This window comes from Patiria miniata, unplaced genomic scaffold (assembly GCF_015706575.1).
Source record: "Patiria miniata isolate m_02_andy unplaced genomic scaffold, ASM1570657v1 HiC_scaffold_29, whole genome shotgun sequence".
NCBI classification, from domain to species: domain Eukaryota; kingdom Metazoa; phylum Echinodermata; class Asteroidea; order Valvatida; family Asterinidae; genus Patiria; species Patiria miniata.
In genome coordinates this window covers 22459801-22475600 of record NW_024037068.1, presented here as the reverse complement: position 1 = coordinate 22475600, position 15800 = coordinate 22459801, and the positions used below count along the sequence as shown (strand labels likewise).

General features: G+C 39.0%; 1 protein-coding gene across 1 annotated transcript; it reads left to right on the top strand.

Moving 5' to 3' along the window:
• Positions 1-891: 891 nt before the first annotated feature.
• Positions 892-14491, top strand: LOC119735123 (adhesion G protein-coupled receptor E5-like). The gene is made up of 13 exons (XM_038208816.1): positions 892-1131; positions 1388-1437; positions 5928-6043; positions 7215-7311; positions 8644-8737; positions 8878-9028; positions 9747-9813; positions 10048-10114; positions 10457-10542; positions 10971-11097; positions 11532-11573; positions 11911-11983; positions 13725-14491. Exons 1-13 carry the CDS (start codon positions 958-960, stop codon positions 13751-13753), a joined length of 1173 nt encoding a protein of 390 aa, XP_038064744.1. The 5' UTR covers positions 892-957; the 3' UTR covers positions 13754-14491.
• Positions 14492-15800: the final 1309 nt, after the last annotated feature.

The following is a 15800-nucleotide window of genomic DNA, read 5'->3' as shown; positions in this document are numbered from 1 at the left end:
TACCGTAAGCGTTTCGGTAAAATCATGTTCAACGAAACTGTTCTTTTTTCCCTCCTTTCGACAGAGACAACTATTATCCCATGGGCAGCTGACGAGGAAACTCAAAAGGAAGTGAATACAATTGTAGGAGGGAGAATGTTTTCGGCAAACATACCAAGAACGAGACTACTATCAAACACGACAGGTGAGAAGTTGAAGTTGTTGCGTTAAAATTATACACAATCAGCACTAATAACACTAGAAGTAGAAGCTAGAACAAACAAGAGCATCAAAAGCAGCACCAGAAGCAGCAGTAACAACAACTTACATGTTGTATGCTTGAGCATTAGCGACAGCATTTGCAGCAGCACTATAGCAGCAATATCCATTTGAGCAGATCCAACAACAGTAGCAGCAACGCCGCGACAATAGCAGCAGCATCAGCAGCAATCAAAGCAATACTACTTAAGCAGCAAAAACAAATGCAACGAAACATCAGCATGCACAAAAACATTAGAGGCAGCTAGCAGCAGGTAATAGCAACAGCAGCAACAGCAGTATTAGATGCAGCAGTGCCAAACGGAGATTGGTAGGCCTTGCAGTGGCAGCTTCAACAGCAGAAATAGCAGCAGTAGCAGTGCAACACCAATACAAGCAGCATGAGCAAGACCAGTGCCAGTGACAGCAGCAGTAACAACAATAGCAGCAGCTGCTTCAACACCCGCGATGACATTTTATAGCAACATCAACAGCGTCAGCATCATCACCAACACTAACAATGTAAGAGGAGGCAGCGGCAACAAGAGAAACGCTCAAGTGCAATATCAGCGACAAGCAATGCAGCAGCCCAGCAGCATGGCAGCTTTCTGTGTCTGTTGGCAAAAATCCCTTAAAAACACGAAAATCCGGCATTCGTACCGACATAGGGCCTAAACCAATTGAAACAATTTCATATTTCCTCGTATAGCTGTTGTTATCATGGCCGTGTACACATCACTGGAGAGTACCTCAGCCCCTCTCCTCAAAAGCGACTCCAAGCAACCTGCTCGATTCGGTAGTCTGATCGTCGATTTGACAATCATAAGTGAAAATGGAACGCCGTTCACTGACTTCAAAGAGGCGCCTTTCAACCTGACACTGCCAGTTTTTGAGGTGAGTCATGAGTGTAGCATGCATAACTCTGTTTTCTGTATTCAGTGATCTTCAAAAGGTTTTTCCAGTAACTAAATAGACAATCAATTCATACTGAAAACAGATAGACCCTACCTTGATGACCATTGTAATCTTTAAAACACATTATATTCTGTAAATACTTCCATAGGAGAAAATATTTAAAATTTGAAATATCACGGTCACATTATCTGTAGGAGTTTAAAAACGTAAGCCCTATTCTGTATTCCCTTTGTAGATCTATGACAACGAATTCGCAATTTGCTCTTTTCGTTCTGGTGACGACCCGTAAGTAAACATTGTTCCTTTTTCATCTTTCTTGGACATTTTTCGCCCATTTACATTCGAAGCCTCATTCCCTGTGGATATTTCCATCTTTAGGCAAACTGAAAATTTTAAATACTTTTTTACTTTTGTAGAGAACCGTGTTTACACCGTTTTCTTTGGTAAAAAAGAAAAATAACAGTGCGTAGAGAAAGAAAATGGCATTTCAATTAAAGATGTCTACCCCGTGCTCTTCAAAAGAAAAATTCAAATTCAAATTCAAAATACTTTATTTATCCATAAAAGGCAATTGCGAATGGTTGGACATCTCATAAGTAGATTACAAGCCGAGTAAATATATAACATTTGAAACAATCACAAACAACATGCATGTACTTATCTCGATTTTGATTGGTGTAAAACTTCTCTAAAAACATACTACCTTATACTTTATATACAAATAATTAGACGATGAATGTACACACGACGGCATAAAATGTAAAATGGCAAGTAACAAAAATAAATTCAAATGATGGACCTTTAACATACAGATATCCATTACTTTATGGTATAATGGCCACGATCTGAGTGAGGTTAAAAAAAAACGACCGACAGCAATTTCTGAAATGAAGTTCATTATTTATGTGTTATTCATTTCCAATTTATTTGCTTGAAAAGCCTGCATTGTCCTCCTGTCAAAGGGAGTTGTGACAGAATATGAATTACCAATAAATATCAAAATAATCAACGAGAGCACTGTGCGTTTGTCACATATTCTCGGTAAGTCCAAAAAAAGTCTCCGGTTTCTGGTATGCGCGCGCGTCGCCGTAGCCATGCGCATCGGCCAATTTTTTTTTCTTCATTTTTTTTCATTGTGGATGATGTCTCAAAACCACCAAAACTCACTGGTTTGACTGGAATCCTGCTGCTGCACAATTTTAGAGTGTTTTTAGATGGGGTTACGATCGAGTAAAAGCTTTATGTGGCCTCTCTAGGCTCCCATATATTTTGCACTTAATTTAGTCGGGCACATTTTATAGTCATCTGCAACATCAGCCGACATTTGAAGCAAAAAAAAGTATTTAAAAAAAAAAGCCGCGTCGCCGCACCACTTTTGGGGCAAGCTCCATACCAGAAACCGAAGACTTTTTTTGCCTAATGGAGTATTATAGCTCTTGTGTGTTTTTTTAATAATATTTTGGCTTCGTCGTGGTCTTGCCACTGAGGGCAAAAGAGCCTGAACTAATTAGACAATGAGCGCATCAATAAATGCCCGTTGTCTTGGTTGCATTGTTTGTCTGACGTCTCGTTAACGAGGAGACAGAAAAGGTAGCATCTACGATCTATCAAGATTGTCACATGCCTCGAATGAGAGCCATAACTAGCTCTTTTAGTAAAAGAAAGGAGAAATGAACCTTTGATGGTAAACACGGTGTAACAAGATGCATTTCGTTTCAGGCTTGATCATAACGCTCCTGTAGGGAACGAATTTAGTAAATTTACCAGTGTTGTAGTCGAGACCGGATAGTCCGAGACCGAGACCAAGACCAAAACCTGAAGTTGCGAGACCGAGACCGAGACCGAGACCGAGACCAGCCCCTTCAAGGCGGACGGAGACCGAGACCAATATGGTCCGAGACCGAGACCGAGACCGAGACCGCGGATAATAAATAACAATAATCTAAATAAACAACAAGACACTAATTACAGCTGAACAGTCTGTCCTTGAGATGTTGATGTTCATGGGGATGTGAAGGAAGTGATTGAAAGTTAGGAATCACTTGTACCTGCTTAATTGTATCATGCGAGTGCTCTTCGTGTTTGCTTCATGCCATAAATTACAACATGGCAACAGAATTTGTTATTGTCACAATCAATTAAAAAAAATTGGAAACAACCTAATTCAAAGAAGGGGAAAACCTTATTTGATGAACTCCATATATTTTGCCACTTTTTTAAAATGTTTTTTTTTAAATATTGTTTAACTACTATAAAGTATAAATCTGATGAAGAAACTCTAACTTAGGAGTACGACAATTTGTACTAGTTTTTGCAAAACTTGAACATGTTGAAACTTGACAAAAGTAAACAGTTAAAGGTGGATGTTTCATCTGTTATAGAAACTCGGACCCTAAACTCCACAGCCACCCCTTGGTTTCAGCAATGACCACTAACGGATATTAAAATGCAACTTTAATTTTACATTGGACCTCCTTGTAAACCTGATTCGAAAAAAATTTGGAGCAAGAAAATATTGATTTATTTTTTCAGTCATGGAATATAGATGTGTACATGTAGACCAACAAATTTAGAGATGGTAGCCAGATATGGATTGGTCTGCCCCCCCCCCCATCCCTCTTTGTGATTCTCCTTCCAACCCTGCATGTTTGTGTGTCCCCTACATGTTTGTTTCTTGTTCCTCTACATGTTTGTTTCTTGTTTACCTCTGAAGAAGGCCTGGCTAAGGCTGAAATGTAATGCCACTTTATTTTTGTTTAATGTCAATAACGTTACATTTACTATAGAAGATTGATGAACCATATTTGCCTGATCTATCTTCTGTTAATCTGCCCGCCGTCATCATCGTCATTAGCCTATTTGAGAATATGGCCGACACAATATAGAAGGGCGCTGTCACAAACTGAATGTTGTGGGCGAGATGTACTCGGCTACTTTGCTGGGCAATTTACTTGAATATTTTAGTGATTAACAAGTACGACATATTGCCAATATATTAATAGTCTATTGTGATGGCCGTAAACAGCATATAGCGATTAATGGAACACAATTCTTCTCGACTCATGCAAATGCAATTGACATTTAGAAAGGAGACGAGGCAGGCAATTAGACTCTATTTTTGTGTGGCCATGGCAGTAGCTAAATTTGTGTTTATCATAGATGAAAAGATGAATACATGGCGAGTCAAAAAGAAAGTGACCGTATGATAAAAACAATGGCACGCTCCATTTTGTAAAAAATATAATTGGGATAAAGAACATGTTATTGAGTAGTAACTGTGAACCTTTCACGTAATTTGCATACTCTATTCCCAAGTCGTGTCTATTTTAATAAAGAGATCACAAAATTGAGCTGTCCACCACTAATACCAATTTAACGGTCTACGAATGGATGAATATCCATTAATAAATATAATGAAAAAAAAACGTTTTCCCGCCTCCACGAATAAAGGAAAAAGTGAAAACGGAAAATAGAAAAAAATCACCAATATTTCTAGGGGAAAAGAGTTGAATTGTTCCCCATATTCAAAATACAAAATCTGACGGTAAAAATAATGTTTCAGTCTTGATTCATAAGATATAAATCTCAGTTGTATTTGGAATTAATGAGGATGGCTATAAAGTGCTTGTTTCAACAGACCATCCCACAATAAAAACGAGAAATAAGAAGAGGAGCAATGGTTATTGGACTATGCCTCACTCACTAGAAAGTGAAGAGAGACATGTCCATTAACACCACACTGCAGTCACATTTGCCCTAAACTGATTCTTTACTTAACCCTAAAAGGGCCGGGGGTGGAATCCGCCCCCTCACTTTTTGGCTGGTCTCGACTCGAGACCAACCAAAATATCGAGACCAAAGAGGACCGAGACCAAGACCGAGACCACAGCTCCCGAGACCGAGACCGAGACCGAGACCGGCAAAAAGTAGTCTCGAGACCGAGACCGAGACCGAGACTGGTATCGAAACATACAACACTGGAATTTACCTTACGTTTTTCGTAACCTTAAACCATCTTTTCCCCCATACCCTATCGCCCCAACACTCAAAGACAACTTTCATGGTTCATTTAATTTCTGGGTTTGCGGTCATAAGCATAATTGTAACCAAACGATCTGACCTTGGTTAAAAATGATACCGATTCCTAATACCATTTGTTACGCTTCGTGAAAATTGTACATGCATTTGATTCACATAGGACTATTGTATAACTACATTTGAGGAAAAGTCATTCCTATGAACATAATAGCGACCAGGCCCCCATGGATGTACAATGTGCATATCTCATAGTCTGAGCATTTGATTTAATTGTTAATGAGTATTGTTATACCTCTGTCTTGCATACTGTATTTTCATTGGCCTAGAACAATCACGTGTTAAGTTTGTAAAAAGTCATGGCGCACTCCCTGTGGGATATCACGTGATATCCCACAGGGAGTGTGCTATGAGTTTCTGCGTACGGTACGTACGTGTCAAACGCTTGTATTGTTGGTACCCACGCTATTTTCATCATGTTTTTACACATGAGTGGGAGCAGCGAACTAGCAGACGATCAGCAGTTTCGAGCACACTACATGCATGTGAGTTGACGTTCGTTTGTCATGATTGCTGTGTTTACTGCTGTTCAGTGTTTTCGTGATTTTTGCATCAAAATCAAAAGAATCCAAGACAGAGGTATAACAAAACAATTGTTTACTGTTATGCGTCCCGCGGGTGTTCAAAACGTCATATCCCACATCACAGCAGTCAACAATTGTTAAATGCTTCCTGAGCAGGATCTGGTATACTGATGGTTGCTGGGTTACCAGCGTTGCTGCCGATGACGTCACATGCAGCTGTGACCACCTGACACATTTTGCCATTCTTCTGCAAGTGAAGGAGGTGCGATCATAAATCCAGTGATGCTATATGTTATAGTACAACTCCCAAATTATGAATGAATGTATTTGAACTTTGACTTTCGAACCTTATTTGGCAATCACTAAAACAAAAGTTGTCTGCTTGAAATTTTAAATGTTTATCTGTGTATTTTGGCATTGGTTGTATACATAACATTATCCCTAAGAATCTTTGGAACTTGCGAATTGAAATTAAAGCAAAGACATTAAGTTAATTATAAATTAACACCGGTCTGCCCCGATGAGTAATTTAAAATTTGTGATTAAGCGTACCCTAATGTTTTAAGCCACATAAAAATAATAAAGTGAGACTAGGAACGCATAAATAGTCTGGTACCATGCCATTCAACAGTTAACATTAATATACATTCAGGGAACACGATCAAAAATTGCTTCCTCGTGAAAAGGGGCGCAACCAAAATAGGCCAAAAATCCGTCCGCCGAGCTCATGAAAAAAATGTATACACTCAAATTCTTCTATATTAGAGAGTTCTTAGAGCCATGAAATTGGGAAATTGAAAAGATATGGCAATGCACCTCTGGCCCGCACTTGGGGCTTGCAATTTCGAGCTATTTGGATGCAATTGGGCCCGACTGTGACGCTATTTAGCAATGTTGTGGAGGGATCTTCTTTTTTTCCAAGAGGGCTGCCTTCCCACGTTCGGAAATATCACTCGTTTTAGGGGTCGTCTTCCTTAGGTGAGAATTTCTCGAAAAGTCATCCGTCAACCCATTAAAAAGTGAAAAGAACATTAAAGATGACATGCTGATCATCATTTTTCTGTGCAACCTGAATACCTTCGAGAGTTCTGATTATTTTAAAAATATTTTTGAAATATGGGGATTTAACACCGGTGTCTATGGGAATTTATTTGCCTGGGTGTACCCATAAGGCGTAATAAAACTATAGTCAACAGCTTAACTGGAGTTTTTTTGTAATAGTGTAGCTGGATTTCAAGCCAGCTCTCAAAGAATTGACTCTAATCCCAGTCGCTGTGTGAAGTTGCAGACTGGGACGCTGATTGGGAATCTAGTCTCTGGTGCTACCAAAAAAAAAACCAAATTGACTGCAAGTTAACGAGTGTGTAAGATTGTTTTATTCTTCCGTATGATCGAAACAGGATTGAAATCGAGTATCTTTTCTTCTAAAGGTGAATCTTGATGACAATCACACCTTTATTCTAAGTCTTCTGACGCGTATTGGCCTCGGTCTTTCCATTGCGTGTCTCGTTGTCACACTGATGACGTATGTATTCTGTCGGTAAGCCATCTTTTGCTAATTCTTCTAATATGCAATCTGACAAAAAATGCAACCCTAAAGGGGTCAGTGGATTTTTATGTTTTGGGTATCAGATTAAAGCTGAGAGCTTTTTCTTTCAAATACTGAAGAAAAAAATCATGAAAAGAGCACTTTGGGTTGCTGAGAAAGCTTCAAACAGTGAAACGTTTTACTGTAAGCTTACTGTGCAATTAGCCTTCATGCTGAAAGGGTTTAAAATAGGACTAAAAAGGATGAGATACCTGTTCATTTGGAAAATAAAAGGTATTTTCATCAAATTCATTTGTTCTCTCGTCATATTATGTGCCATGTTGTTTGTAAGGATTAGGACATGCATAAATAGGTAGAGTGAAAATCCCTTACTGTGGTAATTTTTTTCAGGATGAAAAATGACTACTTTACATAATTGGCATTTTCTCTGCAACATAAAGTGCTATTTTTACATTTTTATTCTCAGCATTTGAAAGAAAAAGTTCATGATTTTTTCAGTATTTGAAAGAAAAATCTCTCAGCTTTAATGTGATACCAAAAACATAAAAATCTACCGATCCTTTTTTTAAGGCAAATGTTATAGGGTTGTATTTTTTTTGTCACCCTGTATTTTGCCGGAAGTATTTTTTGTAAATGAAACTGCTCGAGCATTGTAAACAGAGCTACGGAAGACGGATAGTGCCACTCAATGAGTGTGAATATATTTTGTTGGTGCGTGTGAAAATATTTTTTTGTACAGCGGCCGCCACTTATTATGTGGCGGCCGCCACATAATTAGTCGCCATAATAAGTGGCGGCCGCTGTACAAACAAATATTTTCACACGAACAAAAAACATATATTCACACTTTTTTATGTGGCGGCCGCCACATAAGTCGTCATAATAAGTGGCGGCCGCCACATAAAAAAGTTTGAATATATTTTGTTTGTACGTGTGAAAATATTTTTTTGGACAGCGGCCGCCACTTATTATGACGACTTATGTGGCGGCCGCCACTTATTATCTGGCGGCCGCTGTACAACAAAAATATTTTCACACGTACAAACAAATATATTCACACTTTTTTATGTGGCGGCCGCCACTTATTATCTGGCGGCCGCCACATAATAAGTGGCGGCCGCTGTACACAAAAATATTTTCACACGCACCAAAAAAATATATTCACACTCATTGAGTGGCACTATCCGTCTTCCGTACAGAGCAAACGATGGACCATGTAACAACTTTAATTGTCTAAAATGTGTCTCTGATTCATCCTATTTTCAGTGATTTTACACGAGAGTAACCGTAAACTAATATACATAAAATGTTTTGTACCTACAGACTGACCAGTGATCGCATTTTAACCCATGCGAACTTGGCATTGTCACTGATGGCGTCACACGTTACATTTCTGTTCACTGGAACGTCAAATGAGGTGGGTTTCTGGGAACAAATTTGAATCAAAACTTTTAATAAAAGTGAAGACTATATACCAAAATTCAAGGATTGGTAACGATCTCAAATCGTGTTGGGTTTTGGTTATGATTGTGTTTTCTATTTTTCTTTCCTTTTTAGACCGCGTGCACGGCGGTCGCCATTTTGCTTCATTTCTTCCTGCTGGCAGCTTTTACCTGGATGGCACTAGAGGGCGTGTTTCTCTACATCAAGTCCACGCCCACATTCCGCTGGACGATCCGAATTCCAGTCTGGCTTTCGATTGGATGGGGTGATGTTTTTGATCAACAAAAATTAAACCAATATACTGATAATCATGAACATGTTTCATCAGTAAATCTTACATTGTAAAAAGGCGAGAACTGAAGGTGCAAAATATTGTTCACAACGAGATGAATATTGTGAGGAATTTCTCAAACTGCTGGTAAAAGAACAATTAACAATACTTACATAGCCCGCTAAAACATGAAATCTTGAACTAAAGTAAGGGAATAGAAAGATCATACATCTCTGAATTGACAGATCGAAATTTTTGTCCAGAATAGAATTTTGATTTGAGCACTTTAAGATGATACAGCTTATCAGAATGTGGTTTAATTATGTCACTACAAAAAAAACACCCCTGTTTTATGTCAATTCATCCCGTCACCACGTCCTATTGTTGTTCAATCCGCTGTTATTTCCTCCCACTTTTTGCTGGTCCCAGAGAGGCTGGGCCGGCCTAAAGTCCTCTTTGTATCTCAACTCACTGACTCACTGTTCACTTGCGAGCCGGGTAGTGCTATCGTATAGAATTACCCCGCACCCCGCAACTCCAATGGATATGCTAAATCAGGCTCATTCATATAAAGACTTTTATTTGAAAGCCTTTTTGAATCGATTGAATAGACTTTACCACACCTCTAGTTTTGGCTTGTCTGGTCTTGTTTTCCTTTTCTGAAGTTCACCGTTATTTCCATTTTTTACGTATTTGAATTTGACTTTGGCAGGATGCCCAGCGGTTGTAGTTGGTATCTCTGTCGCAATCCGGTCACGTGACTACACAAGGCCCGGCAGGTAAACCCCCTGTTGCTTTCTCGAAACTCGCCACATCACTTTATTCAGTATCATTCTCCATTCAGTTTTCGTGTATTTCAAACTGATTCATGGTCGTTAGGGAATAAAACGTCTCGTGTTGTCCAGCTTCATTCAAAGCAGGGGGCCCGTGTTCTTATGGTCAGTGATTGTTACATTACTAGACTGTATTTTTGCCGGTAAAATTGTTTCTTTGTATCTTTTTAATTTCATCAGCTGCTGGCTGTCCTTTGATGGAGGGTTGGTCTGGGCCTTCTTGGCTCCGGTTATCTGTGTTCTCATTGTAAGTATATATAAACCAAGCCTTGGCTGTATTCAAGATCCCAAAAACCTTAAAATCGGTCGGAGACGTAGACGGAGACGTGGTTTGCTTAAATTGTGGACGCCATCGTGGGGATGTCTTTAATCCGCCCGGAAACAAATTGTGAAACTGAACAAAATGTTGCCGAAGTGATCCTCTGTTTTCCATGTTAAATTATTTCAACACTGTTCAAAATAATGTTGATCTAAAACGGTTTACAATGTTTTACAAGGTAATCCTCTGTTGTTTTAAAGACTGTGTTGTGTAAATAATTTCGAATCTTCATTCGTTTTTTTTTTTTTTTTTTTTTTCATTTTCTTGAAGGGGAATATTTTCGTTCTTATTCGACTCATCCGGATATTCTACTCGCTGAAGAGCAACCAGGACAAATCGAAAGTAATGAAACTGAAGTAAGTCACTTCGTTTAAAACGATCGCTATAGGTTGATTGCATTAGAACAAAACATTGTTTATCTAATCGCTTAGGGCCTACTCGTTGATCAGGAAACTCAGCGGCTAGATATTGTGACAAAACGCCCAATTTCACACAGATTAATCTGTCGAAACTATCAAATTGATTTTGTGATGCCGCCAAGACACGGCTGCTTACATGATGCCCACTTGCGGTCTTCTTAAGATCGTTGGTTCAAATTCTTAAATCATTATGTTTTTTTGCAGCCTGATACAGTATTTTTTTCGGAGAAAATTGGTCGTTAATATCGCTCTACCTTTGCTTTACCCGTTGAAAAATTACGGTAATTTTAAGAAATGCTGATATCTACTTATGTTAATGGGAATCTCAGTTTGTTACTGTCTCCTTTTTAATTTTTTTTCTCCAGGGCCGGACTCCGAATGATGTTGGTGTTGGAGCCGCTTCTGGCCATGTCCTGGATTTTCGGTGTGTTCTTCATCGACGAAGCCACCATCTTCTTTGCGTATGCCTCTGTAGTCTTGAACACTCTGCAGGTATGCAATTCACATGCAATGTTGGCATAACTTTGATGAGCCCCACCCAAATGTTTCCATGAAATACCTCAAAGCATCAGACTCACAGAACAATTAAAAAAAGGAGATGTTTGATCCAAACATCACTAAGTAAGATCCAAATTGAACTAAGATTGTTTTGAAATACTAAGATCAAGAGACATGAGGCGTTGTCAACAATGGTGTGGCAGAGCTTCTTACTAATTTGCAGGGGGGGGGGGCGGGCTTGGGATACCGCTTTGTATATTGGGGCACTCAATGAGCTGTAAAAAAAAAAGCTCAGTTCTGAATTCCCCAATTTCAGAGCGGGAAGGTGGCGGGGAGCACACGGCCAACTCGAGCAGAAGAGGGGTCTGAAAACTGTTCCTTGTTATAAAACTGCGTCGTTTCGGTTTTCTGTTTTTCTTAATCAACAGGGCGTTTTCGTGTTTTTGTTCCAGTGCGTCTTTGATCAAGAGGTAGGTATTAACCGACTATTTTCTCATTTAATTTTTATTTATGCAAATTTGGGACCAAATCACATACTCCCTATATACTAAATATTATTTTTAATCTGTCAGCAAAACAAATGGCGACCCCTAGCGATAACCTTGATGATACTTCGTCCAGTGTTACTTCATCCCACGTTTATCGACGTTTATTTTTTTTTTTTTGCACAAACATGTTTACAGCCGAGCCTTAGACAATGTCCAATAAAAAAAAAAATAGTTCAGCGCCACATCACCCTGCATTAGTCACAAAGACAAACGTAAACCTCCAGTTTTCCAATTATTTTGATAAAATATTTATGTCTAGGTGAGGCAGGCATTTGCGATGAGAGCATCCAAGGTCCAAGCGATTAACATCCGTTTGGAAAACACTGCCACGAGTAAGTTATATTCAGATAAAAAAAGACTAGTGAAGCGGGTCTTAGAGTGCACAAATATATATATATGTGATGGACGAACTTCAACCGGCCATCCGGGATTCAAGTTGACAATTTAACTATAAAGGACTCGGTAAATTAAAGGCAGTGAACACAGACTTTTCCGTACTCAATAATTTATTAATTAAACAGAACAAGACGTACCGAATCCATAAATACACAAACTGCAGTCTACAGGGAGCTATGGTGACCACACGCCTCTGGAACACAGACAACCAGCGTGGGGCTAGACCGTGGGTTTTATACAGAATTAATACGGCTGGGTTATATAATCAAATTCCAAGGGATATAGTGAATTCGGATTAGGAAGCACATGTACTCGTTCCGCAATTACGTAAGTAAATAATCAGGTGAAGGCACTGTAAAATAATCAGGTGCATCACACTATTCAGAATGGTTATTATGTAACGGAAAGTCTTGGCGCGCGTGCGGCCTACACAATGGCCGGATTTGACCCATTCATTGGCGTTACTTTTTGTTGCTGTATACAGGGCGAGTCAAAAAAAGCGGAACCCAAACCCCAAAAATATATTTCATATGTAAAAAAAATATGTAGCACCAAAATTAATAATGACTGGAAAGCCAATTTCATAAGCTACTTTTAGATGAAAAGAAATACTGAAATTGCTCATTCCGTTCAAAGAATATCACCATTTAAATGCAACGACCCTAATAAAACCTTTCTCGTCCAAAAAAAAAAATTATTGTGTGTTTTGACTGTTTGGAACAACAAAGAAAATGACACAGAATACTTGTTTCAACAACTGTACAACTGTCACCACCTGTAGTGCACAATATCTTTATTAACAACCCCGGTTAGGCAAACAATATAATTTATAAAATCAACCTTTTTAAAAAAAGACGGGCCTTCAAAAAGACTGTTGAATATTTAAACGTTTAAACTGAGATCTTATCGCTGGTGATGTTTAAAGACAATTGTGACGACGATTCTTGAAATCGCATTTTTTTTGGACGAGACAGGTTTTAGGGCCATTGTGTTTAAATGGTGATGTTCTTTGAACGGATTGACCAAGGTAGCTTATAAAAGTGGCTTTCCAGTCATAATTATGTTTGGTGCTACATATTTTTTTAAACATGAAATATAATTTTTGGGGTTTGGGTTCCTCTTTTTTTGACTCGCCCTGTATTTCAGACTTTGTGGCAAGGTAAGAGTTATAGCAAGTCTAATTTTATAAGGGTCAGTCAGTGGGTTATGAGTCGGGGAGTGAGTCAGTCAACGAGTCAGTCAGGTACAAAGAGGACTAACAATATTTAGATTGTCACACAGTCTTTTTTATGAAATTTGCTTGTGTGCACTTCGGAAACGTGAGATGTGATTTTTTACCGTCAGAGCCATAAGGAGCGTCCAAGGATTCCTCAAAATAAAGACGATGCAAGTGTGTTATATTACAGGAAGCAAAGGGGATGTTCGTTATAGCTGAATGTTCGTAATAGCGGTGTTCGTTATAGCGGCGTCACAATGTCATATTATATTATACTAACTTCCGGGCTGGACGGAATACTTACAATTTTCACAGTGGACAGGGTTTTAGTGTGGGATCAGACCCCGTACAAAGAGACTTTGGGACTTTTTCCACTACATTTCCATATGCAGTGTAAAACGAATAACTTGCCATTTAGTTAATGTACGACATTTTGTTGTTTATTTTTTTTTTCTGAACAGCAATGGCAGGATCCACGTCTCAGCATTGATCTGATCAGCTCTGGTAACAGACACCAACAAAGATGACTGAGGAGGAACGCAGGAGAAAGATGCGAATAAAATACTGCTATTGGCTGTTTAACCGTACAAATTATTTGAGATTTTAGTTAGCATCTATAGTGAATGCATTATCATAACGAGTTTCATTCTCGACCAAATGACGAACGCAATATGTTGTCAATGTTCCAGAATATTGAAAATATAAATTTAAATGGTCTTTTTTTCTGAAAACATACAAAAAAAATTCGGATTTACTTTTAGTAGAAAACGTTTTGCCGTATTGACAAACAAATTTGTGTGTAGTTAATTGTACACCAGTCCTGACTCGGGCTGATTTCACGTGTTCAATCAGATGAATGTAATTGGTTAGCTTTAATCAACGATGTGGAGTACATAGGAGCTATGTTGAATTCCCATAATCCTTTATTGTGTCCATACGACAATCTGTCTTGAAAATTGACCTGCTTGCTTGCATTAGCGATGGGCATGAATACAAGTGAAAGCTGCGTAGTTTAAGCGTTCGTGCTATGTCATGCTCTTAGTAAGTGCTTTGTAATGCTCTAAGTGATTACTATTTAAGGACTCAGATTTTCAACCAATTTTATTGTCTTGAAACAAATTGTATTAAAATGTTGAATGTTCGTACAAATAGTAGTTAACCCTTCGTTTTTAAAGAAGCCGAGTCACAGCAAGGGCGGATCCGGGAGGGGGGGGGCCAAAGGGGGCCATGGCCCCCCAAAAAAACGAAACCATTTTTTTTTTTTTTATGTGACATCGCAATAAAGGCAGGCAATGAGTACACCACCATCTTTTCCTCAAAAAAACATTGGTTAAAGTGGTCAGAAATTGCCTCAGATCGCACCACAGAGCATCTAGAATCCAAAAAGTTTTCGGGGCCCTTAAGCGGGCCCCGAACCCCACGCCGTAATTTTTTTGACCCACTTTTTTGGGGAACCAAATTTTTTTTTGGCTCCCCCAAAAATTGTGTTCTGGATCCGCTCTTGAGTCACAGCGTCATGTAGCAATTGTAACTATGCTTGCTTGTTTTTAATACCGCTATTAGATGTCTGCCCTCGATAGGGGAAAGAAGGCCTGGATCGGGTGCTCAATCGGCCATTAAAGATTGTTTTCAAAACGTGTGCTTGTCTGCAGCTTTAGGTTGCGAATCACCTCTCATAATCACTTAGAAGCTAATGTCGTCCAAGCCAAATAGAAATGCACTTATTAACTCCGGCCACGTATAGCAGGATTTTATATTCTTGCTGCAAAATACACAAACCAATGTTGGAGTCCCAACATCAGGGGTCCTAAACCTCTCGAAACCACAGCCGGAGACAAACCAAAGCTTTCAAAAACCAAATCTATTCGGACGAATTCAGTTTATATATAGTATACAAATATTGAATGCTTCGAGTGGTGTAGTAAAACTAGCCTCCCGAGGTGATCCATGGACATTCTATTTTAGAATATAAATTGGTCCATGGATCATCGAGGGAGGCTAGTTTTACTTTTTAGTTTTTACTAGTTTCTCCACGAGATAAAGCATTCAATATTTGATTTATAACACTTCACCCACAGATTCTGCTTGATTTTAATATTTTAAATTATTTAAATCTGAACACAGTTGAAATAAACTTCAATTTCAATACAAAATTGATGGAAATGTATTTCTCTCTTCCAAACTACCCCGTCACGAAATGTTTGAACCCAAGTCTGCGGCGCGCTCTCTTTGGAACAATACGCGCTACGCGCAACGCGCAACGCACACACAAGCATCCATTTGCACACAAATACCGCGCCGTGGAAATAGTACTTTGGTTGCCAATGGTATAGTACTTTGGTTGCTACGGGTATAGTACTTTTGGCCGTGCACAGAAAGTTAGCAAAATTAGAAAGTAACATGTGACTCGCTCTCGGCCAATCAAGACACAGAATCTGTGGGTGAGGTGTTATAATTACAGTTAGGGGTTGTACCACGGTCTTACATAGGTGGTACACACTAAATGCGACCAATAGGGTTGCCAAAAAATGCACGTG